This window comes from Trachemys scripta, chromosome 2 (genome assembly GCF_013100865.1).
Source record: "Trachemys scripta elegans isolate TJP31775 chromosome 2, CAS_Tse_1.0, whole genome shotgun sequence".
NCBI lineage: Eukaryota > Metazoa > Chordata > Testudines > Emydidae > Trachemys > Trachemys scripta.
This window is the reverse complement of record NC_048299.1, coordinates 173,393,449-173,419,487: the sequence shown is the minus strand read 5'-3', so window position 1 is coordinate 173,419,487 and position 26,039 is coordinate 173,393,449. Positions and strand designations below refer to the sequence as shown.

Below are 26,039 nucleotides of genomic sequence, written 5' to 3'. Positions count from 1 at the left end.
GTGGGGGAAGAGTTAAACTGGAGGGAAGGCTGAGTAAGCTCCGAACAAGCCCTGAGCCCCAGGGGAGAGGGTTGCAGCAGCCGGATAGGGGGTGGTGAAAGAGTGAGGGAGGGGAGAGGAACTGAGGAAGCCCAGCCTTTCAGGATCTAGGTACAATAGAAGCCCATCCTTCTGCCTGCTTCTAAATCTTCCTGCCCCATCTAGTGCCACCAGCACTCTGCTGCCCCCTGCCAAGGGCATGCCAGCCAATTGGTGCTATTTTTCGATTGCACTGGGAAAGAAACCAGAGTGGTGGCCAATGACATGTGAGCTCTAAAGAGGGCGTTGCAGGAAAGCAGTAGGTGACAGCAAAACTCCTCCTTTTCTCGCAGTGATCAGGAGTGCTCTGTGGTGAACATGGCAGATGCAGATTAAGGTCCAGGGGGCTGCCGCCGCCTCCTCCTCACTATACAACTTGTTGGCTGCCCAGCAATTTCCCGTGTCGCTGGCTGGAGAGGTAGCTGGCCGGGGAAGAGCAGCCGGGTTCGGGGCTGTGTGTGTGGTGGGGAAGAGAGGCGCCCTGGGCTGTGTGATGATCCGGGTATGGAGGGCAAGCAGGGGGGAGCATCTGGGGCCGCTGCTTTGCTGCTGAGCCGCTCCGGGAGCCGCGGGGCACAGCAGGGACCAGCTGCCAGGCGGCGTGCCAGCCACTGCTGCTGGGCTCGGGGGCGGCGTGTCCCCCTTCCCAGGGCGGCGGCGGCGGCGGCGGCGGCGCTGGGCTGGGTCTGATCGCTCCTTGCAGTGCAGCTCGCTGCCGCGGCGCTTATCAGCTCAGCGCCCTTCCTCTGCGCGGCAGGCAGGGGCGGAGGGCGCACACGGGGGGAAAGGGGGCGCCGAGCCGGCCAGGGCCAGAGAGCAGCAGCCATGCTGCCCGGGGTGGGGGTGTTCGGCACCAGCCTCACCGCCCGGGTCATCATCCCGCTGCTGAAGGACGAGGGCTTCTCGGTCAAAGCGATTTGGGGCCGGACCCAGGAGGAGGCGGAGGAGCTGGCCAAGGAGATGAGCGTCCCCTTCTACACCAGCCGGATAGACGAGGTCTTGCTGCACCAGGACGTGGACCTGGTCTGCATCAACCTGCCGCCACCGCTCACCAGGCAGATCGCGGTCAAAACCCTGGGTGAGTGAGTCCCACCCAGATGCCCTTTCCTCCCTGCGCACGCTGGGAAGAGTAGGGCTGCTTGGGAAGCATCTCCGGGGGTCTGGGAGCATGTGCGGGATCCCCATGGCTGGGGATGGGAGGAGCATCTGTAGCCACCCATTGCACTTGTGGAGGTTCCCCGCGGAGCTTTTCCCTGTGCGTAAATAAATCAGTCAATCTAAGGAGGGGTGTGTGTGTGAGAGAGAGAGCTGGGTTGTGTTAGTGTCCTGTAGGGAGCCCTGCTGGGGAGGTAGCGTTATTGAAGCACTATTTTTGGATTATTGAAACTGAGATGATTTAGTGCTAAAATGTGAGATTATGGGTTTTGAGATGTCATCAGTCCTTTGTATCAGACACCTCGTTAAGGCAACATACGGGAAGTTTTTAGGAAGCAGTACTTCCCATCTCTCTTTTTTCAGAGTGTTGAAAGAGTTCACTTTTAAATGCTTGATGTTGAGACTAGTTACTCTGCAACATTATGGGTAGGGCCCTACCACATTCATGGTCCATTTGGGTCAATTTCACGGCCATAGGATTTTTAAAATTGTAAATTTAATGATTTCAGCTATTTAAATCTGAAATTTTACAGTAGGGATCCTGACTGAAAAAGGAGTTGTGGGCAGGTCGCAAGGTTATTGTGTGTGTGTGTGTGTGTGTGGGGGGGTTTGCAGTACTGCTACCCTTACTTCTGCGCGGCTGCTGACAGCGATGCTGACTTCAGAGCTGACCCAGCCAACAGCCGCTGCTCTCCAGCCCCCCAGCTCTGAAAGCAGCGCAGAAGTAAGGGTGGCAATACCATGACCCCCCACCTTGTGACCTCCTGCAACTCCCTTTTGGGTCAGGACCTCCAATTTGAGAAATGCTGGTCTCCCCTGTGAAATCTGTGTAGCATAGAGTAAAAGCACACAAAAGATCAAATTTCAGGGGGGGGGGGAGATCAGATTTCATGGCCTGTGACGTGTTTTTCCATGGCGATTAATTTTGTAGGGCCCTAATTATGGGGTAAAATTCTGGCCCAGTTGACTTCAGTAGGAGTTTTGCCATTGACTTCAATAGACCAGGATTTCATCCATGGGGGTCTCATCCTGAGAGGTGATGAATACCCACAAGGCCTGGATGCTTAGCACCTGTCAAGATCAGGCCCTAATAGTGTCTAAAAGGTTAGGTTCAAAATGGGGAAAAACATCTGTTTCATGATGAAAGGGAGAAAATAATCAGGAGTTTTCATATGTGCATAGGGCGGCACCAGAGAAACTGTTCACCATTTACTCTTTGTGTTAATGGACAGCTTAGTACCTTGCACAGTTGGAAGGTTGCGTCTTATACAATAAGCCTAAAAAATAACCTGAGCAGGGCACAAACATCAACTGATGCAAAGCAGCAAAGCAAGCAGGAAACTATGATAATAAAGGAAATATTTTTACACAGGAGCCTTAATCAACATCATATACAAAGAAAGGACTGAAAAATAGGCAAACACTTACAAAAATGATCTTCGGATTTAATTATACTTTAACACATGTAAAAACTGTGGCCTAAATTCTGCTTTCATTTACACTAATGTAAACTGGATTTACCCCATTGACTTCGTGTAGGGTAACGATAGCAAGTGTGAAAAATTGGGACAGGGAGTGGGGAGTAATAGGCGCCTATATAAAACAAAGCCCCAAATATCAGGATTTTCTCTATAAAATTGGGACAGCTGATCACCCTAACTTCATGGCCTCCTATGTAAAGTATTTCTTTTTCTATCAAGGTTGACTTTAGTGGAGTTACTCTCAGATTTACACCGGTGTTACTGAAATCAGACTTTGGCCCTCTAAATGTAAATGAGAGAAAGTAAATTAGGGAAAATGTGTTGAGTCATCTTTGTAACTGACAAAGGTATGTTGAGGTAAACAAATCAAATAGTGGCTATTTAGTTTCTTTCTGCAGTTCTGTGGGCTGATTGCCATGGCTATGTATTGCATCATAGAATTACAGTATTACATTGCTACTAGAAAGCATAGTAATACTACGTTATCATTAGTGATGTTAGTGTCGATGGGCATTTTCAGTCTTTAAAGGAAGGGTTGAGAACCAGCTCTAACAAACTTTAGTTCTCTATTCACAGGCCAGGTATAGTGCAAGTATCTGCAGTGCAAGCTTTGCCACAGTGTTTTAATATCTCTGACCAGAAATGGTTCTTGTCTTTGGGTAAAAGAACCTGATCATTCTTTATAGCAAACCTTTGACTTTTTTCTAGATTGCATATTATTTATGCTTTGCCTGCCAAAGTATGTGTTAATGGGTTTATAATGTAGATCTAAATGTCCCAGAGCATTTAAATTACCATGGAGTTAAAAAGAGAATGTCAAGGTTTTAGACCTCAAATTTGATCTAATATCAAATTGCTAGAATTTGACTGGGAAAGTCCTGCAAATTCTGAATATCCCCCTGCCCTCCCCCACTCCTCCTTAATGTACTACTCCTTTACTAAGACTAGGGTGACGAGACAGCAAGGATGAAAAATCGGGATGGGGGTGGGGGGGTAATAGGAGCCTATATAAGAAAAAGACCCAAAAATCGGGACTGTCCCTATAAAATCGGGACATCGAGTCACCCTAAGACCTTTCTCTTACCGCCTGTGCTTGGGTGGACCATGTCTCTATGTTCAACCCCATAGAACAAAATGGGATTCCACACAGGCACGGGGGGGGTCTGTTGCAGGGTCAGAATCTATGAACTCAAAAAGAAAAACAATAGTTTTGAGTGAACATCATGTTTTGTTCATCTTATGATATGTGTATGTAGCAGCAATTAACTAGCAAACATTATTTCCAGACCTGTGGTGAAATTATTGATGATTCTGGTTTGGCAAAAATAAATTCAGGCTACATTTTCAAAAAGGAAATGATGTTTCACATTACTGATTGATAGTACCTTTCCCACTCCCAGCTGTCTATGGTCAACTTGCCCTTCTGCCATTCACTATTTGTAAGTATTATTTTTGTATTGCAATTGCAGTGAAATAGGTAAGAAAGAATGCCTATATAGGAGATCCGGGCATGATATAAGGTACTGGTGTAACACCGACAAACCCTGGTGGTTGGGATCAAACCTGGAACCTCTAAAGCTAAATGCATGAGCCTGTACTGCATGAGCTAAGGCTGTAGCAGACTTATTAAGTGCTAATTGGTCTCGGGTGCCACTAGAGGGGACAGAACATCACACCCAGGAAGTGTGTGGGTTACACTGGCATGCAATATAAGATGTAAATATTAAAAACATTATGTACAGAAATATCTTTTTATCTATTAGCACTTCCTTCCCTCACTCTTTTCAAAGTGATCTCTTCTAGAGCGGTTTGATTTTAAACTCAGGCATTAGTTCTGCAAAAATGAAAATCCTTGTGGGTTCAAATACTGTAAAATGGCTTAGAGAGTAATGACTTTCTTTGAGTCATTGGAGTCTCAATTTTGGAAGGTGGAGTGTACTATTTCTGAAATAAGAAGGTCCATAAATCTTCCCTGGGCTGGTGAAATGGGCTCAAACTTCCACCTCTGCTCAGGGTGCCAGTGTAGCCTGATGGAAATTGTCAGCCACTGTGACAAAGAAAGTAAATGGGTCTTATCTCTTCTTTATTTTTCCCTTTGTTTGTTTCCCTCTTCATGCTTCACCTTTGGCTGGAAGAAACTTGGTGAATTAGTCTGTAACAAGGACTGAAAACAAACAGTGCTGTCCTGGATTATGGCAGTAAAGCCGGAGGGACATAGGAGTTTCTCCAGTATTATTCTATATAGAATTCCATTCTGGTCTATCCTGTTGCTGCTGGAGCTCTGTAATGTGCCTGTAGGGGAGTACACCTTTCTTCTACCCATAGTGTATTTCTGTGTAGCAATAGTTTGTCATGAAACATGGACCTTTCACCTGCAATAGTAGGTTGTTTTGTTTTCAGTATGAAAACTTGGGGAACTGGATGGCAGAAAGCATTGGTTACACAGTATTTCACTGTCCCCTCTAGGGCCCTTTTACACTGGGAATTTACAGCACTTTCCCCACTGCTGGTCTGTCAGGTCCTTGAAAATGGCTCTGGTGTAGATGGGTGTGGGTGTCCTTACAACTGTGCTGCTTAACCCTGGTTTAGACAACACAAAGATAAAAATTCTTGTGCCCTATCTTTACCATGCTTCCACCATTTTGATCTGCAGGTGGAACTGCTCCTTGAGTTAGCCTGATGGCTGACAAAGGGCTAATGTGGCCCAGGCCTGAGATGGTTCAGAGCCAGCCTGCTTTAGAAACAGACAAAAAGTTGTTTAAAATCCAGGGCTGTTCGGTGACCTTTGTGAAATGAGTTGGTGGTCTGAGTCCAGTTTCTGTGTGGAAAAAAATAACCAAACTCCATGGGTCTTGGTTCCTATATGTAAAATGGGGATTTTTGTCTGCCTTGTCTGTTTTAATCATAGGGTCCTGTGGGCAGGGACTGTCCCTTTCTCTTTGCTTGTACACATCTTGCACAATGGAAACCCAGTGTTAGTTGGGGGCCGCTGGACATTCGGATAATACAAATACCAAATAAAGAAATAATCTCACAATTGGCTTCCCTCTTGAAGAAAGATAGATCAAGGCTTGAATGACCATGGAGGCCCGTTCTAGTATTTAATATGAACTCTGTTCTTTCTCACTGGTCTTGGCAAGCTTGGGGTACTTGTGCCAACTTGTTTTCATGTTCTTTTTCCATGAGCTGGAAGCAATTTGCTCTTCCACTACCTGCCTACAACTGCAATATGAACGCACCCTGCGTATAACACTGGTGCTAATGCAAGGTTAGGAGAGGTGGGGCAGAGCAAGTCTAGACAGAAAGACAATGTGCTTTCAAAACTCATTAGCATTCAGCACTAGAAGAGTTACCGGTACTGGCAACATGATTTTATCCCTCTGGAAAGAGTTCTAACTTTCCACCCAGTTAAAAATTGTCAATACTTGAATTCTGACAATGTATTAAATATGATATTCCTCAATCCTTGCCTGAAACTGTTGTGTAGTATTACTGTGTGCTGCTAAACAGCTGCTGCATGATAGCCACTGATGTACCTGAGGTGGCTCCTGGGAAATCCTTGTTAAAATGTCACCTGTAAATTTATAGGAAAGTTGGGGTCATTTCTCTGTCTCTGCTGGAATTCCCCCACTGTGTGGGTGCTGCTAAACCATTCCTGCCAGAGATAACTTATTCCCAGGGTTCATGTAAATACTTTTAAGGAGCAAATGTTTTGCCTTTGGAATGCATCTAGTGTCAGATATTCTTGAAATACGTCACTGGGGGTTGCCCCCAGCTCCTCTGATAAGGTCTTTGCCTCCTCTCTCATTTCACATTATGCAGATTAAAAACTCTGCTATGCTCTAAATATTTACGGTATATTTTTCAGGAATATAGTCTAAACATTATTAAACATTTATATTACAGTAGCACCTAGAGGCCAGCCAGGTCAGGACCTCATTCTGGTACCAAAATACTGGCAGCACGTCTACCCCAGAAGTAGAGGTAATGTCAGTGGTAGTGAAGTGATTCATGAATCTAATCTATAATTAATTTGCACCTTCCTTTATACCCATTTAACCCTGTTAAGCAATTGCATAGTTGTAACTGTGGTAGAACTTGATCCATTGTCTGTAAAAAGGTTTGGAGTCCTTTGGGATGAGAGGCTCTATTAAGGCAAACAGCATAATTATTTATTAATAGCAATGTAATATCTGTCCTGATAGAGTCAGTATAAATGTGGCCCAGCAGCAAGGATACTGAGTAGAATATCTTGTGCTTGGTAAACAGATGACTTTGCAGAATTTTAAACTTGAGTTATGTCAGTCATATGACAAATGAAAAAGTTAGACAAAAAGCAATTTAAACAGCACATACAGGGTAGTTGTGAGAGGTACCCATCTTGCACAAGCCACCTACTAGGAAATCAAAGCAAACAATACATTGGCCATCAGCTGTACATACTCAATACCAGTTGAACAAACAACGTGTATTACAGGAAAAGGTAACCAACTCTTTTAGTGATACGTGGTCCAATCATGCAGTCCTTCCAACTCATCATTATTCAAGCAAACCTCCTACTGGAATACAGCAGGATTGTACCTGTGGTCTTGTCAAGGTTCTGATTTACTCAGGGAAAATACTACTGTATATGATCCATATACAATATAAATCAGTAGCTACAGTCATGAGTTCATAACAACAATGGTAGCCCTGGCTTGTGCTTGAACACCAACAATAACCCACTCTCCTCTGTGTCCTCTCCTTTCTGTCCCTCAAATCATGGATACTTCTCTGGATTTCCCACATTGTCCTGTTTTCTCTTTATTTGTCTTTGACATTGTCTACATTACAAAATTTTAGGGGGGGAAACTCCCATTGGTGCTGCTCCAGTTCAATTGCTCTAAGAGGAACAGCACTGGTGGGAATTCTAGAGTAGACAAGGCTTTGGCATCCTCCACTGTCTGATTCACTTGTTGGTAAAAACATTGGAAGTTGGAGAATTCTCTACATTAGAGAATTACCCCAGTTATAATGGAAGCAGTTGTATTAAACCAATTTAAGTACAGTTAACTGAGTACACTCTAGTTACGCTGAATTGGTTTGAGTTGATGCAGTTTTGTCCAAACTAGTACCGCTCCAAACCATTTAATTTGTAGTGTCCTCTCGTACCTATCCCACAATTCCAGGCTTAGCTCCCAGAATTCCAAAGGCTTCCAGGGCAGTAGCAGGAAAAATAGTTGCACTGTTTCAGCTAGCTCCCACCCACACTGGCACTAAACCAGTTTAGATGGAAATAATTTTGACTGAAGCAGTTCTTAGAGCTGCAGAGTGTAGGCTGTTCCCACAGATTCGAAGTCCTGTTTTGTACCAGTATAACTATTTTGGTTAAGGGTACGATTTTTTTTTTTTATTCAGATAGTTATACTGGTAGAACCCCTTATGTGAACTTAGTTATACCGATATAAAGGTGCTGTATATCCATATAGCATATTCCCTTTTCATATGGAAATAACCGTATCCATGCTAGCACTAGGATTGTACTGCTTAACTACACTGGTGCAGCGAAAGTGGTATAACTTGTGTGTAGACAAGGCTTTATAGAATGCTTAGAAACTGGTTGGTGCACTTGCATGTATGTGAACTTCATTGTGAAGTCATTCACATCATTGCTAAGTCCGTGTAAAACCAAGTCAGAATAGTAGCATATTGCACCACTGTAAATGAAGGCACAAAGTGTTAATAAATTGTATAATCAATTGCTGCACCATACTTTGGTTCGTTATGAAATATACCCAAGAGACCAAGTAAGCAGTGTCAGTCAGGTTTATTAGCATGGCACAGGAAAAAGGTTCTATGCGATACCAGTCTCCAAAGAGCAATCCTGTGCAGCAAAGTTACATTCACCTTACACATAAGGGGTGCTCCCAAAGTTACACATTTCAGCTGGGATTATTTATATGATGATGTTACAAGTTACACCCCTTTACAGGTCACTAAAATCCAACCCATCAGTTTTGACCCAGTTCCGTAACTTCTTGTTCTGTTCCTTCCTTATCTTTGTTTTGGATACTAGCATTCCAGTTACTGGTCTATGAAGGTACTTCCCTAGCTTGTACTAAGACATAGTATGAATGTATCTTGATTTTGACAAGTTTCCTATCTACTTATGTCAAATGCTTACTTCAGCAAATCCAAGGAGTTATAGGTTACTTAGCATAAGTGAAGAGGATTACGGTATAGGCCAGTTTAGGCTAGATCACTGTTACAATATTTGTGCTTTATGTTATTGGTGCTTAATCCATACTAATATATGTATAGTGCTGATATTAATTATATAATTAATATGATATATATTTATCTGCTAGCCAGCATATATTAGTCAACAAACATAACAGAGGATCAGGCCCAAAGTGTTTTACAAGCATACGAGGACGTTAGATGAATTCTTAGAACAATAAATTTCTCTCATGGAGATAACATATAGCATCGTCCCCTCTTTCCCACCATCACAATCACTGGGGTAGTTGAGCAAAGTTACTACCACCTGTGTTTGCAGTGAAGGCCTTCTCGTACACTAGCACTTTTTGCATCATTGGTCTAGCATTAGTCCAGCTCCACTGGTGTTAGCAACAGTGGCAGTACTAATGTATACAGGGACAGATATTTTTCCCCATCATCATTACCATTGGCAGAGCTTCATTGGTTGTCAAACGGAGCTTTCAAATGGCATATCTAAAACAATGACAAGAGTGGCCACTTGACTTCAGGGGATTATGGGATGTTTCCAGAGGCCGATCAGAGCGCAGTAATGCAACACCTCGTTCACACTGACACTGGGGAGCTCCAGCGGGGGCGCATCAAACGTTACTCTACTCACCGAGGTGGAATACCAGGAGCGCTCTAGCCGCGGAGTCAGAGTGCTCTACGTGCCTTGCCAGTGTGGACGGGTAGTGAGCTAGTGTGTTCGGGGCTCCTTTAAAGCACTGTAACTCACAAGGGTAGCCAAGCACTAAGCAGGCCACTGTCTGCGCTTTGCTTTCTCTTCAGTGTCTATGAACAGTCTAATTGCCCACAGTTACAAATGACCATACAGCCCTTTCTAAGCAAGCACATTTATTCTTAAAGTGAAAGCATATAACAATAAAAGAACCAACACACATGCTAATAAGCTTACCAGAAATCACCTCCCCAACTCCAACAGGGGCTCTGTTAGAAGTCAGTACTTCAAATCACACCAAGGAGTTTTTCCTGTGGTTACAAGTTCATAACAGCCTCAGTTCAGAACAAGCACACTCATGCATAGGTTAGTCTTTCCTTTATACAGCCTGGGCCTTTGATCTTCAGATTCTAGGAACAGATAATCAGAAGACAATGGTCCCTTCCTTAAGCTGTAATGGCTAAAGTCTGGGTTTTCCTGTAACCAGGAAGGGGTGGAATTTGCACTCACCCCTCCAGATATTTCCCAGGAAATCCACTTCACTCAGTGTCCCAAAAGACCTTTCTTCTCTGCCACATTGTTCAATAGAGTCCTTTGATCATCCAGGCCCATAATAATACATAACCTTTGAATTGAATACAATGGATTCCAAAGATACTTAAACTTAATTCAACAAGATTTTTCCAGGATATTGCCACATCTGTCACCAGGGCCGGTGCAAGGATATTTTGCTCCCTAGGCGAAACTTCCACCTTGTGCCCCCCGCCCCGATGTCCAGCCCCCACCTTCCTACGGCCAAATTCCCCCCAGGGCCCAGATGTTCACAAAGTGCAGGGGGTCGTATGGGGGCTCTTCCAGGGGGTGAAGGTGGCAGAGAGGGGGGTGCGTGGGATTGTTGCAGGAGATGGAGGTGGCCAAGAGGTGGAGGGGGGCGGGGATGTAGTGACAGGGAAGAGATTGCACAGAGGCAAAAGGGGCTCATTGCAGGGGGTGCAGTGGCAGGGAGGGATTGGCATAAGGGAGAAGTGGGCAGGAGGGAGATGGCAGGTGGGGGTGGTGGTCCCGAGGTTGATGCAGGGGTGAAGGTGACTGTAGCTGCCTGGGGGTGGGTGTTGCTGGGTGGAGGTTGCCCAGAGGCAAAAGTGGCAAGACAGGGTGGGTTGTTGGGGCAGGGGGTGCACAGGGGAGAAGGTAGCTGGTCGGCTGGTGTTGGAGGGGGTGGTGCTGGCTGGGGGAGGGGTGCCTGGGTTGCTTCCACATATACCATTCCCCAGGCCAGGAACTGGACCTGCCCACCCCCCCGGCGCTCCGCAGGCCCGTGCGGCTCCCTGCGGCCTGGCTAGGTACCTTGCAGGCGGAGTAGACACCCAGCTTCTCCGCCCAAACTGCAGAGTGCAGCTGCGCCTTCTTCCCCGCACTGCGGGCCGGGCTTTCCGCTGCCCCGGGGCTCTAAGCGGCAGCACAGGCAGCCAGCCACCCCCACGCCTGAGCCTGCTGCCGCCGCCGCTGAGAACCCTGGGGGTGGCGGGGAGCCCGACTCGGCCCGCGGTGCAGGGAAGAAGGCGTAAATGCTAGCGTTAGACCCTTCCCTTCCCCGCTCCGCCACCGGCTGCTCCCCCAGGGGGAGGGACTGGCCGCGCCGCAGGCAGCCCCTCTCGAGCTGGGAGGTGGGGAGCAGCGGCAGCCTTGTGCTCCGCTGTTTAAAAAAAATGTTTAGGGCACCGCTTTTTGGCACCCCCAACCACTTGGCGCCCTAGGCGGCCGCCTAGTGCTTGCACCAGCCCTGTCTGTCACACGCACCATTGCTAACAGTGGATTAGCAGCATTGGGAGCCATAGGGCTAGTCTACACTGGCAGCCCTTTAACGTGGGCTGTGTTTTTTCACACCCCTGAGCGAAAAATTGCGGTGTAGACAAGCCATAGTTTAGCTGGCTCTCTGACTTGTTCTGAATGGGTTTATTTGACATGGTGCTGAGAATGGCTACTAGAGCCAGATAGCACCATTGAGAGCCCCAGTGTAGATGGGCCGGCTAATACAGATTCAACTGAACTGATGACAACTCTGGTATCTTACAAAACATTTCTATCTTAGTGTGGACAAGGCTTTAGGAATCACGGGAAACAGTGATTAGCTAAATTGGGGCAAACCATGACTTGCCCTTTTCTACTCGTAGGGCCACTGTTGGTGATTTGTACCAGTTCCTGAATCAGGTAATATTGTGCATAGACAAGGCCTTCCACTGTAAGCTCTTTAGGCAGGGATCTCCTTTATCTGCACGTCTTCTACAAGTTTGAGCACATGGTCAGTGCTAAGCAAAATAAATAGCAACAATACAGTATAATGCATCTTTATTTTGTAAGTCCTTTTTCATACAAGCTGTATCTCAAAGTGTTTTATTAGTTAGTACTATTAAAATTATAACAGAGGTTGTTCTCAGTTCTGTTATTCAACAAATCCCAAGGCTCTGTTACACACAAACTACATTGGCATAGTTAAAGCGGCACAATCCCAATCAAGTGGTCACAATTATACTTGTCTAAAACTGCTTACAATCGTTTATTCTTATATGGGAAGGGGAATAAGTTCTATTGGTAAAAAGGCACCTTATTCTGGTATAATTGAGTCCTCTCTAGGGGTTGTACTGATTTAATTGTTTTGATTAAAAATACAAATCCACTCCCCCCCCCCCCCCCCCAATAACATAGTTATACCGGTATAAAAACTATGTATGGACCAGGCCTTACTTTACCCAGATATTTATCTTGCTTGCATGGTCTTCTGCCTTCATTCTGAATTTGTGGCCAGTCCTCACACCCATTGTAATGTTAAATTCGCTGACTCTACTTCAGAAGTTTACCTCAAAGGATTTTTTCTTCATGCTTTGGCGCTAGTGGGCCCCCAGTGGTACAGATAAAGGATAATACATTGTATTTATGTAAGAACTCTGTAGATAAAGTACTTGTGCTGTGCCTCTGATTTTAGGTTTTGGAAGAATTCTAAGCAGCAGCGTAATTAAGGAGGAATGTGTAGATAAATTAAACCAATGACAATCCTTTTGAAAAGTAAACTTTCAAGATTTACAAGCTCCCTGCTATTGTCACTTCTAGCTTTCTTCCTTTTGAAAGCACTTTGACTCTTTAGAATGGGAGATGTTGTATAACATAGAGGATTGCTTTGACTTGGTGGACATCCACTGATGTAGCTGGCCCAGTGCAGCCCAGATAAACCTCTATGACCTGTAATTTGCATGGGTGCTGCTTACTACTGTTTGGAACTCAGATAAATTGCACTGGTGTAAATGAAAGTTTATTGCAGTTTTTTATCCCATATGTCTTAGGGATTTCCCCCTGCAACTAGTGGGACCTGGGTACCACTGCCTGAAAATAAGGACAAATCCTTGTTGTAAATAAGGGTGGTATTTTCCATTAAATGCTTTAGATTCCAGCTCATCTGTATAGCCAAGACCATTTAGTGTCATCAGTTTGCCACTATATTAACCAGGATTTGAAGACAAGTGATCTGGGTTTCTTCCAGCTGAGGATGAAGTCACCACAGCAGAAGCATGTTTCCTACTTTATTATTCATGTTTCAGTAGCTCCTAGGAGTCAGCAATCAAAGATCATAGTCCCACTGTAGTAGACATTGTGCACACTTATAACAAAAAGATAGTTCTTACTCCAAAGAGCTTCCAGTCTCAGGTCTACAACATGTTTTATTGATTTAACCAAATTGGTGCAACTCCCTTGTGTTGACACTCTTAAAGTGGTTTAAGGCCTGGTCTGCACAGATTTGTGTCCAATAATTACGTTGGCTAGGGGTGTGGTGTTTTTCTTATCATAATAATTATAGTGGTACAACCTGTGGTGTGGGTGCAGTTATCTTGGTATAATGCCTTAGGCTACAGCTACACTACCCACCTGAATCGGCGGGTAGAAATCGATCTCTCGGGGATCGAATTATCGCATCTCGTCGGGACGCGACAATCGATCCCCGAATCGATGCTTGTACTCCACCAGCGGAGGTAGGAGTAAGCGCCGTCGGCGGGGGAGCCGCGGAGGTCGATTTGCCGCCGTCCTCACAGCGGGGTAAGTCAGCTCCGATACGTCGAATTCAGCTACGCTATTCGCGTAGCTGAATTTGCGTATCTTAAATCGACCCCCCGCCCATAGTGAGGACGTAGCCTTATACTGGTCTAGCATATTCCCCTTCCCATATGGGAATACGCTATACCAGTATAAACATGTTTATGAAGTGGGGGAAATAGGGTTGTATTGCTTAAGTATACTAGTATAGTTACAGAGCAGTGCAAATTATATGTATAGACAAGGCCTAACAGTGCATTATATTGATTTAGATAAATCAGGCAAGTTGATATTAAGTGGTCTCAGATGTATATTGATTGAGATTTTTAATGTATTAAATTAGAAAATTAAACTCAGCTCCAGGGTGGTTAATTTGACATTTCACTAGCCCTGACCTCGTCTAGCTAAGCTAAATAAAATCATCTTAAAAAACACAGTTCTGTTATTTAAATGGCTCTATAAATCACAATAAAGTAAGTGAGGTTATTCTGTTTCTTTCATCTTTTACTCCAGATCAGATCTTCCTTTTAACTGAAGTATCATCCAGGTACAGCTGACTTTTTCTTTACACCTGCATCTACACAGTCTGTTAATTAGTTGTAGTGAGTCTTCAACCCATATGCCCCCCATTACCATAGCATCTGAGTACCCCACAGTCTTTAATGCATGTGTCCTCACAACACCCGTGTGGTAGGAAATTGCTATTATCCCCTTTTCACAGATGGGAAACTGAAGCAGAGAGACTAATTGACTTCCTCAAGGCAGAGCAGGGGATTGAACAGCTCCCACGTCCTAGGCTAGTGCCCTAACCACTGGACTTCTAAGTTCTAAGTTTAAAACAAGATTGATGACCAAATTAATTCCTGATGTAATTCCATTGATTGCAGTGACTCCTTTTTTTGTGCAAAGTATATTTGAATAGGAAGATAATAAAAAAAATCTGTTTACATTATGCAAATAATGCACTGACTTTACATTGTCTCAACCTTGTCTTTCCCCAATCCCTCCCCGCTATTGTCAGATGTCAAACAATCCCCCACACCTAGTGTCTAATGAACATTTTGGAGAAAGGATGTCCTTGTTATACATTCAACAACCGGTACATTGCAACCTGTCCCTGTAGCCTCTCTGGTGAGTGGACCCAACCACAAAATCCCATATACTTCTAAGCCGTCTGGGTAGTAACTGGTCACTGTTCCTATCTCTGGGTCTCTCAGGCACATTCCCATGTCTGACTCCATACTTAGAAAGTTGGCAACCCTACTGCCCACTTGCACAAAGCTGAACACCCTTGCCCCCCCCCTCCTCCAAGGCCCCGCCCCTGCCCCCCCCTCACTCCATCCCACCTCCCTCTGTCACTCGCTATCCCCACCCTCACTCACTTGCTCATTTCACTGGGCTGGCTCAGGGGGTCGGGATGCAAAAGTGGGTGTGGGCTCTGGGTTGGGGCCAGGCCAGAAATGAGGAGTTCGGGATGCGGGAGGGGGCTCTGGGCTAAAGCAGTGGGTTGTGATGCAAGAGAGGGTGAGGGCTCAGTCTGGGGGTGGGGCCAGAGATGAGGGGTTAGGAGTGGGCTCTGGGCTGGAGCAGCAGGTGGGTGTGAGGGCTCTGGGAGCACCTAGGACTAGCTGCTGGGAAAGCAGACACTGAAGAAAAAAAAAAAAAAGCCAAGAAACCGATAACCTGCACCTGCTAATTATGAGCATAGAACTGACTTAAGGGGCCTTGTTTCTGCTTGGGCCCCATTGGTGCTTTTTATAGCTGTACTTCTAGGTGATTGAATTTGCCTCTGGTTTATCATGTGTGCCAGATTTTGGACACAGTTCTGCAACTGGATCCACCTTGGTGGAAGGAACCACATCGAACTCATGCTCACCCACACGGATCCAGTTGGAGAATTGGGGCTTAAGATATAAACTCCTTGGAGAAGGGTCTGTGACTTCCTTTATGTTTGTACAGTATCCAGCACACACAGATGACACTCAGCAAATGATAGTGAGGAGGGTTATTACTGAACATATATAGCACATATATATATAGGTATGAGCAGGGTCCTAACCAGAGAAAAATCAAAACGTGCTCCTGGCACTGAGGATTTTAAAGCCAGGTGAATTAATGTGACTAATGAATGCTGCTAATAAGAGCAAACCGTTATTTGACACTGGGAATAAAATTCTTTTCTCATCTGTTACTGTGCCACTTTTTAAGTGATGGATAAAACTTGATGCCTTGAATCCCACATTAGCAGCATACACACTTTGAGTCCAGCAGACAGAAAAAAGGTAATTGTTTTGTTTTGTATTTTTTATGTTTTCCATGGCTTATATAAGGACCTCTGACTCTGGCACTTCCGTGCAGTGGATGTTGGCAGCCTTCAGTGCCTCCAGCTGATGATTAGTTGCCAGGAAGTGCCAAAAAGAGAGGTCATTATTGTATTAATGAGAGTCCCTGGAGTGTTAGCCTTCACATGCATAAAAAAAGGTTTATTCAGACCAACTTTCAAAACTGCACACTTACAGTGGAGTCAAACAAGAGCAGACAATGAACAAAATAGTTATCAAATGACATTGCTTAAAGCTATAAAGTGAATTAAAAAATGAGGGCAAACTCATATCTATCCCAAAACTAAGGTGAAAAATATCTATTCTAAAAGTGCCTGGAAATTCCCTCCTCCCTCAGTCCATAAGCAACATAATTCTACAGTTTATATAGTGAGAAAGAAAATAACTTGTCTACACTGCCACTTTACAGCGCTGCAACTTTCTCGAGGGGGGCTGGTGCCATCGCTACATAGCCACGTTAAAGCTAGTGAAGACATACCCTTAGGGAACAGCTGGAAAGTGCTCACCTGATATCAACAATCATGGCTGAGTTAATGCATGTTAATAGATATAAAAACAGCGGGCCAGATTCTGATCTCTGATACCTTGTGTAAATCTAAAGTAGCTCTAGTGAATCAGCAGAGATACTTCTGATTTACACTGGTATGACTGAGATCAGACTACGGACTAAAGAAAATGACTAGTAGCACAATGCAGACAGCAGGGCAATATCATCTGAGTGGGGAAATTTGGTGTCAATTTGGAAAATTATTTGCATCTCAGGCTGACTCTGCAAATCCTTGCTCACTTCAGTACTTTTGATGCAATAGATATGAAAGTTGTTCAGCAGGTTCACATGATAGAACCTGCAAGTCTTTTGTGACTAATTACTTCGTGTGAAGTTGCTTTGTTATTTAGTATTGTGAAAGGTATTTTGCAATGAGATGCTTCAAAATGCCACGATAGGATGTTCATTCCATGGATATGAGAATTAAGCAATCAGAATGGCCATGCTGGGTCAGACCAATGGTCCATCTAGTCCAATATCTTGTTTTCTGACAGTGGCCAGTGCCAGATGCTTCAGAGAGCATGAACAAAACAGGCAATTTTGAGTGACACATCCCCTGTCATCCAGTTCCAAGCAATCAGCGGTTTAGGGATGCTCGGAGCATGGGTTTGCACTCCTGACAATCTTGACTAATAGCCATTGATGGACCTATCCTCCATGAACTTATCTAATTCTTCTTTGAACCCAAGGTGATCAGGAATGCAACCCCATGGAGAAGTCAACAGAGGTACATCAGTTTATACTAGTTAATGAACTGATCCAGAGTTTGTAAAGAACTCTGATTTTCGGGGATGAAAGATGCTACATAAATGAAAAATGTGATTAAGATAAAACTGTCTCTATACCAGACCTTTTTCTAACTCCAAGATGAGGCTACATAAGAAGAGTAACTTGCGTTATAAGCATCCCACTCTTATGAACAAAAGATTTGTGACCTTATTTCTATAGACAAAATAAGTAGCAATACTTCTACAGCATCTTGTGACTGAGGATCTGAAAGCATTTTACAACAATGAATTTTGCCTCTCAAGACCCTCAGAAGTTCGGATTGAGTAACAGAAATATGGAGATGTTAATTGACTCACCCAAGGTCGCACAGCAAAGTGGTGACAAAGGCAGGAATATAAACTAGGTCTCCTGATTTTCACCCCTGTTCCTTAACCACAAGACTCTCCTTTATCCCTAATGAACAAAGCATCAATAGAATTGGCTGAATTAGGCCATGAACACAAAGTCATTCTAATATCTGAAGGACAGACCTGTGTGTTACTCCTCTAGCTCAGTAGGAGCCGCAATCGGTCGAACCTGTGGACACGGCAGGTAAACAAACCGGCGGGACCCACCAGGGGCTTTCCCTGAACAAGCTGGCTTTGAGAACCACTGCTCTAGCCTGCTGGTTTTCCTTGGAGGTTTTATAGTTGCAATAAAAGCTCAAAAAGGCCTAGGCTCTTGATTGTTGAAAGCAAGCCAGGTACTTCACTCAAGTGGCACCCATTTCTGTTGGTTATGGGACAGCCTTCAAACTGATTGCAGTGCAAATCTTTTAGGGAGGAAGGATCATGGTTGTGGTGTCAGGTTAAAAAATGAAGGAAAAGTTGAGGGAGAGCCTTATAAGGCTCCACAAGCATATAGTGCCCAGTGTGGGGAGGAAGAGAAATATTTAGAGCAATGTGAAGATGTGACCATGAGCTGTGGCTGTGCTCAGGGGTGGCGAGTTATTTGGGCCCGTGGTGCCTGTACTCCGGCAATATTCAGGGCCTGGGAGCCTGGCTTGACCAATGTTTGGGGCCGGGTCTCTCCCCCTGCCCCGCCCCCACGCACCTCTTCCAAGCGTTCCTGCCTGTGCCCTGGGCAGCTGCCCCCTCCAGCTCCACCGCTGCACTCCGCTCTGCCAGCTCCCAGCATCAGCTGCCGTCACAGGATTCTAGTGCCCCCCAACCACTGGTGCCAGCGCAGGCTGACCCTGACCTTGCCCTTCCACCTCAGATAGATAGACCCTTCCCTTTTCCGCAGGACCCTCCACCAGCACAGGGGGCCTCCCCACACACAGTCACCACTCCTGCTCCATGGTGGGCAACGGGCAGCTCCATCCCCCACCCCCAGTGAGGCTACAGTGAGGGGCAGCAGCAGGGGAGGAGGTGCACATGTGATGGCAGTCCCCCCTCAGCACCCACCACAGGGGAGGTGAGGGGGCTTCCTGGACCTCAGAGGGGCCCTAGGAGCATGTGCAGTGACAGTGGTGTGAGAGGAGTGTGCTGCCAGTGGGGGGGGGGGGGGGAAGGGGGGGGCCCCTCCCCCAGAGCTTACTGCTGCCAGCGGGGAGAGGACGGGGGAGGGGAATCCTCCTTTCTGGCCCCAGCCCTGGGGCAGCCTGCCTGCACCCCAAACTCCTCATCCCTGGCCCCACCCCCAGCCAGAGCCCTCACCCCTCTGCATCCCAACCCTCTGCCTCAGCCCTGAGCCCCCTCCTGCAATGTAAACTCCTTATCCCAAACCTCACCTCCACAGCCCAACCCTCTGCCTGAGCCCCTCCTACACCCCAAACCCCTTATCACCAGCCCCATGCCAGAGCCCTCACATTTTTACATTATTTTAAAATATATCTATCAGCTTACAGGGCAGGTGTGGGGGGAGCCCGCATGGGACTTGGACCCGTTCTGGGCACCATCAAAAATTATACAAGCCTGCAGCCCCTGGCTGTAGGATTAGATTTGCCATTGAATATTATTTTGATGATTATTGCATATAGTCAATCTGGTATTTGGCTCTTATTTAGTGGCTGCCACAGAGATGGTATTAAATCAGCTCGATACCAGCAACGATGGGTCTACAGCTGGTAGATGTATGTTTATTTTTAATGAGGATTCTATGCTGTTCAGTGTATGATTTGGTTCTTTCTGTGCTTGGAAAGCTTTTTCCTCTTCATTTTCAAAAGGAGTCGGTCCATTTCTGGACAGATCGGAGTAGCTGGTATGTTGGAAAACAAACAACTTAATAGCAAATAAGCATACAACGTCGGTTGCAAATACAACCTTGAGCAAAAAGCTCTGCCAACACCAGCAAGTTCAGATCTGCTGCTGCAGTTAGAGATGCTCAAATGTTAAAAGATGCTAAGAATCAGCTCAGGGCATTTTTAAGTGTTCCAGACCTTATGATCTCATGTGTGGTGTTAACTTGGGGTGGGGGGGGCGGGGGGGGCACATGCACTCTAGTGTGGGGCATAAAAAAAAAATATGCAACAAAGCGGGGCCAGAGTAGGCACAAGGCAGGTATAGTATTGCCAGCTGCTGAAGTTGAGGCAATTTACAATTGAGTCACATCATACCATGATTGTACTTATTAATGACCTAGAACAAAATAAAACTGCGGAGAAAAATCCTCTTATGAACAGCCACACTCAGCTTCCCTTTGTGGATATTCTATGCATTTTGCCAGTTTGATAAACAGCTAGAGGGTTACCTAGATTAAAGACATTCAGCTCACAGTAGATTTAAAGGAAGACGGCAGTGTAATGTTAATGATACTCTACTAGTTACTGAATCAGATTACAAAGGATACATCAAAAGAACCTGTAATGATGTATCTTAAATGTGATCTGCTGCAACCTTAATTATGGTCTTGCATCTACTCCACCATACTGAAAGAGAAGAGGGCCAGCTTTTGATGAGGCGTTCAACGTAACTGTGTGTAAAACCATTGTGCACAGGGGATTAAATCTGACCCTAATTAACCAGATAGAAAGTGCTGTTTTGATAGATTGCTGAAATTTAGGAAATATTCTGTATGAATGCATGAGAGCAAGAATTGTTAATGTCGTATAGAGAATCCAGTTGCAGATACTGAAATTGTTTTAAAATTGAGTGTACCTTATAAGAACTTTGAAAGCACACTGCTTTCACATGCATTCAAGAGTGTTCCTAATCTACATAGTCAGTTTAGGTTTCCTGATCAGAAGTAGCAGACATTGACAACAAACTTATGGAGCTGGTGACATAGGCACCAACTTTTCCCAGTGCTGGTGGGTGCTTGCGCCCCCCCAGCCCTGCCCTGACTCCACCCCTGCCCCACTCCCCATTCCAACCCCCTCCCTAAAGTCCCCACTCCAACACGCCACATTCCCCCTTCTCCCTCCCAGTGCTTGCTGCCATGAAACAGCTGTTTTGGGGCAGCAAGCGCTGGAGCTAGGGGGAGAAGCAGCATGCTCAGGGGAAGAGGCAATTGGGGAGCAGAGGCAACTGGGCCAGGGGGCTGCCGGTGGGTGCAGAGCACCCACCAATTTTTCCCCCATGGGTGCTCCAGCCCCTGAGCACCCACGGAGTTGGTGCCTATGCCTGGTGAGATATTTCTATATTTTAAATCTATTTTGATTAAAATACGCAGAATTCTTTAATCTAAGTGACAGAAAAAAAATCAAGGTGGTTATGTTCAGAGCTGGAAATTCTGAGCACAGGAATTGGAGCATATGGATTGTAATCAGAGTGAAGAAATGTGCATATTCATATTAAAAATAACCATACAGGGCAAAATTTCAATAGCCTTACTCACATTGAATAGTGCCTCACTCCACAAATAATCTCATTGAAATCAATGGTACTATTTATGGAGTAAGGGGCTACACTATCAGATTCTGCAAATCCCTTCACTCTGAATGGCCCCAAATAGCTGTCAGCAAACACAAATATAAGGACCCACATACGGTATGATTAGTGCAAAGTTTATGGAGATTGATTATGCAAGTCAGGCACCTAGAACCAGAATGCTGGAAGCTATAGAATTAAGAAGACTGCAGAGTTATACATCAGTAATTGTTTATTTCTATTTAAAAGAATTTTTAAAGAAAACTTCTAAAAAAAAATAAATATTGTCCATTAAAGACATTATTTTAGCGTGGGTGATAAATCTAAGTCCTGTACGTGAGACGTGAACTCTGGATTGGAACAGCAGGTACCAGGAGTGCAATAGTCCACTTGTAACCTCAGTTATCCTTCCTCTAGTGGTAAATAAGAGGAAAAAGGATCCATTCTAAGGCAGCAGCAAGTGGCCTCCTTTGAGATTAATAGTGCTGTGCCAGGAGTTGATCATGGGAGGACAAGGAGGTGGAAGGAACTGCTGGCAATGCAGTTCCTACTGTTCTTCTGGATCTTAAGCACACTTTCAAGGTGGCCTAAAGAGTAGAGTTTTCAAGGACATTTCCAGGGTCAGGTTCCTATTCTCCCCCATTTTCAGGAACAGAACCAAACCATCACCTCCTGGCCCCTGAACCCAGCTAAAGAAACCATGTTATACTCAGACAATAATGGATATTTTTTCAAACACATACTTCACATTGTTTTTTCTCCTTCCATCCCAGCAAAATTGCCTGGGCCTCCCACCACTCCACCTTCTCAATGTTCTACATCCCAGCAGTCTTACCAGAATCTAGCTGAGGTTTAAAGAAGATTTGAGGCTACTTAACTTGAATAAATTATTCTGCTCTGATCAAATTTGTTATACTAATGCCCAATAGCCCATCATGGACTAGTACCCGGTTATGCTAGGCAATGTACAAACAGAACAAGATGGTACTAGAAAACTTATCTGTGGTGTTGTCATCCTGCCTAGAAGGGTGCAAGATCCAGTTTTGTACTTGTATGCTATAACAGATCTCACCCCACCAGCACACCCTCCTGAAGCCACTCACAACAGCAAAGGTAAGTTTTGTCTCTATTTTTCCTACAGTCCCCCAGGATACCCACTCATGAATCAACACCCATTCCATTCTCCACTTCCTCTACCCCTATTTCAGGGCCCATTCACCAGGCTATCTACCTGTGAGTTAACACTCACTCTTCCAAGGGCTCTACATGTCTGGCCATTCTCCATACTTCTTGGAGGTCTGCTCCCACAATCCTCAACTCAGGGCTTCTGCAAGACCACTCCCTACAGCATTCAACTCCCCAAGGCCCCTTTTGAGCTGCAGGTAATAACCAGGCTGAGCTGCTTCTCATAGGAATATCCCTCCAGAATCAACCCTCATTTTCCTAGGCTCAGCCTCCTTTGACTGATCTGTTTCTCCCCCTTTACTTAGAGATCTTAGTACTTGTCTTCTGCTGAGCAGAATTCCCTAGCTCAGACTACTTCTATCATCAGCCTTCTTACTACCCCAGTCATTCCTATCTATTACTGTCTCAAGTAGTACTCACTAGCTCTTTCTGACCTGATTCCTGGGTCTTTATAGAGGCCAGGTGCCTTCTATCAGGCCTCATTAGGAGGCAACTAACTAGTCACAGGTGAATTGAACCCTTTCTCTCTTAAAGAAGCCAGTCACCCTAGGACATATGCCCCAGTGTAACTACAGAATCAAATGGTAGTTAAGAAGTAGGTGACTGAGCCCTAACAATATTCAAAGGTATGGATTACTTTTATCAAGCTTCTTCCCTTTTCTCTCCCTCATTCTCTGTCTCGATTTCCTGGAATCATCTGTTACATTGACGTATGTCAGGTCCTGAATTTAGCAGTCAGGAAATTAAAGATGCAGATAATTTTGCTTTCTTGATTTTTTTAGTAACAGACAGGTGTGAAATGATTGAAGTAGTTTCTTGAAAGAGCATGACCATAGCAAGAGAGAAATCAGACCAATAGCTGCAGGATAAGTCTTGAGGTTCAGATAGGAAAATTGAGTACATTAAATTTAGCCTTAAGAGATTTAACAAAAAATATCCTGCCTCAGACTGAAAGTATGTTACTAAAAATTATGAGAGGCTGGATTAATGTGCACAGTAGTTTATGTTGTTAATGAAAAGACTGTGGATTGTATGAGGAGTAACATGCCTCACATATTTGAGATGCTGTTAGAGAAACCTGGAGAAAAATACATTCCAATTTCTTTGAATGGTTGATCTTAGATCTAATATATTTTGGTTCTGCTTTTAAAAAATCAAGTATTTTACACTCACTTTGTGCTCACTTTGCACACATGCAAATGACTTCACAAGGTGCAAAGCAGTGGAAACTCAGAGACATAGTTTATAGTCAAGCATTTAAAGCCAGTAGAGTTATGCCAGTTTACCTCCTCTGAAGATCTAGACTATTGCATCAGAGGCATACAAAACAGAAACGAGACCAGTATGGAACAATCGGTGATTTAGTTGTAGCTTTCCTAGAAGAGTTTAATATGCTCCCCTCTGTGCTAAAGTATCCTAGAGGGGGATGACTGAATGCCCAAACTCTTCAGCTCCAAGGGTACTCTGGACTCTGACAAGGTTCTCCTCTCCTCCAGTACATGGGATTGATTGGCAGAGATGTGGAAGGGTGAAAAGTGGAGGTAGCAGAGGCCAGGAATCTAAAGGGATCTGGTTCCCCAGTCCTACGAATCCTGCTCAGCTCTGTGGAGTGACCGCCCTTCTATGCTCCTTCACAGGTATCATAACTCACAGCACAATGGCAGGAAAAGTAAGTTATGTTGCCAATAACTGCTGGCCTTCCGTAGTGCCCTGTAACTATGAGAAGGGAGTCAAAGAGCATGCAGCAGGACTGGATGCTGTCTGAGGCAGCATCCATTTTCCTCAACAGTAGGTCAGATACAGTTTTGGAGGGAAATATGCCACACAGTGTGGCCCTGCCCCTCTACTCCCAGGTCAAGTCCATGTTTTGATCCCCGTGGATGTTTTGAAGAAAGAAAAAAGGTGATTTACGTGGACTGGAAACCATCCTGTGTTGATATTTTCCTCCCCTGCACGCTCTCCCCTTCAGATAGCATGAGTTCCTAGCAGGGTCCCCATACGTAGCGACAAGGGAAAGTTAACGTCTCTTTTCAGCTGCACTTGTTAGCCTAGATACTACCCGTCTTGTTAGCCTAGATTCTACCCAGCATCATGTCCTGATCTGGGATTCATGTAAATCATTAGGCACAATAGGTGTAATGCACTCCTATGCATAGGGACAGTCTAAGGCCTATGCAATAGTTAAGTTTCAAAACAGAATAAGGCCAATCTTAAAGGAAATGTAAGTGGCCTTGGAGTGGTCCTCTGAATCCCAGGTGAATTTTACCCAATGAAAGTAGTTCAGGAAGAATGTAGTGTGTCTCAGGGGCTTCATTTCAGAAAATTTCTGTAAGGGGCCAAGTTGTGTCAGCATTCCTGTTTCTGCCTCCCTAGTGAGGCTGTGGCTGAATAGTTAACAGGCTGCCCCATCTGGAGGAGGTAGAGGGTGTTAGAGGGCTGGCGGTGTGTTTCTCCCTGATGGCTGGCATGGGACAGTGCTCGGGGCCTGTCTTGCTCCATGCTTAGCTCTGGGCCATGACCCCGCTTCCTGTCCGGACAGCAGGGGGAGGGAGGTGGCATCCTAGGCTGCTCAAGATAGTCTGCCACCCCCTTCCTCATAGGCCTAGGGCAGCACATTGCCCATTCATCCTGGTGCATAGGGTTGCAATGCCACTCAAATTTGGCCCTGCCACCTCTCCATGATGACAGAGCGGCAGCTGTCCCAAGATTGAGTGAGTGGCGTTGCAACCTGAAACACTGGGTTTAAACATCACTCAGATTTGATATGGCTGACCCTCCATCATTACAGAGGGTGGCTGGGCCAAATCTACCACCCTACGTGGCTGCCCAGAAATCTGCCACCCTAGGTAGTTCCTAAAATTCAGGGCGGGGCCCTCCTACCCTACAGCAAATGACTCCCCCAGTGTACCTGCTTTAAGGGCCAAATCCTGAAAGGTGCTGAGCACTTGCAACTCCCATTGACTTCACTGAAACTTTTGGATGCTTCCCACTTTTCAGAATTTGGTCCATCTGGGGTTTTACCCAAGTCAGAAGTGCTTAAAGACCTCCGCATTTGATCCTGAATGAACTTTATATGTTCATTAAGTCTAGGGACTGAAGTTCCTTACCTTTTTTTTTTTTTTGGCTGGAAAAAAGTTGTCTGTTTGAAGTAGCTGATTTCCAGACAATTACTGAGGTGTCCAAAACACCTAAAGAGATTGGTTTTCGTTAGCTAACATAAAACCGAAAGCTGATCCCATTCATTTGTATCTTTTTGGCACTTCTTTAGCTTACAAATGGCCATACGGCTTTTATTTTATTTATTTATTTATTAAGCAAACTTTTTTTTTGAAAAAGTAGGGTTTGCTCTCAGGCCGAGGCTTCCTTGCCGAGTTTCATCTCTAGGGCAAATTTTGATGTTTGAGTTATAAACCCTGAAAATAGGATAATGGAGTGGAATTTGTAATGGAAGTGTACGGCAGAACATAGCTGTGCAAATGGTGCCAATAGAGTACTGTAAAGTATCTTTGCACAGCAGCAACCTTTAGACAAAACACAGAGTTTTAATTAATTTCCTTGTGTGTAAGTGTCTGTTTTTTCTTATTTTCTTGGGTTGCTGGCCATTCTAATCCCGGGAGAGGGGCATGGAAGTGGTGGAAGTAGGGATAAAATGGGATTTAATACCAAAGGTAT

General features: G+C 45.0%; 1 protein-coding gene across 2 annotated transcripts in view; it reads left to right on the top strand.

Annotated features, from left to right (window-relative positions):
• Window positions 1-324: 324 nt before the first annotated feature.
• GFOD1 (glucose-fructose oxidoreductase domain containing 1) overlaps window positions 325-26,039 on the top strand; it is a 108,509-nt gene continuing 82,794 nt past the window's right edge. Inside the window, exons 1-2 of one of the 2 annotated variants that reach the window (XM_034762332.1) lie at window positions 1,113-1,156; window positions 14,230-14,263. Coding sequence is in view for 1 of the 2 variants with exons in the window: in XM_034762331.1 (XP_034618222.1) it covers window positions 904-1,156 (253 nt within the window). In the remaining variant the exon portion in view is untranslated. Of the gene's footprint in view, window positions 1,157-14,229; window positions 14,264-26,039 lie in introns of both variants that reach the window. The other variant, XM_034762331.1, reaches the window with a different exon arrangement.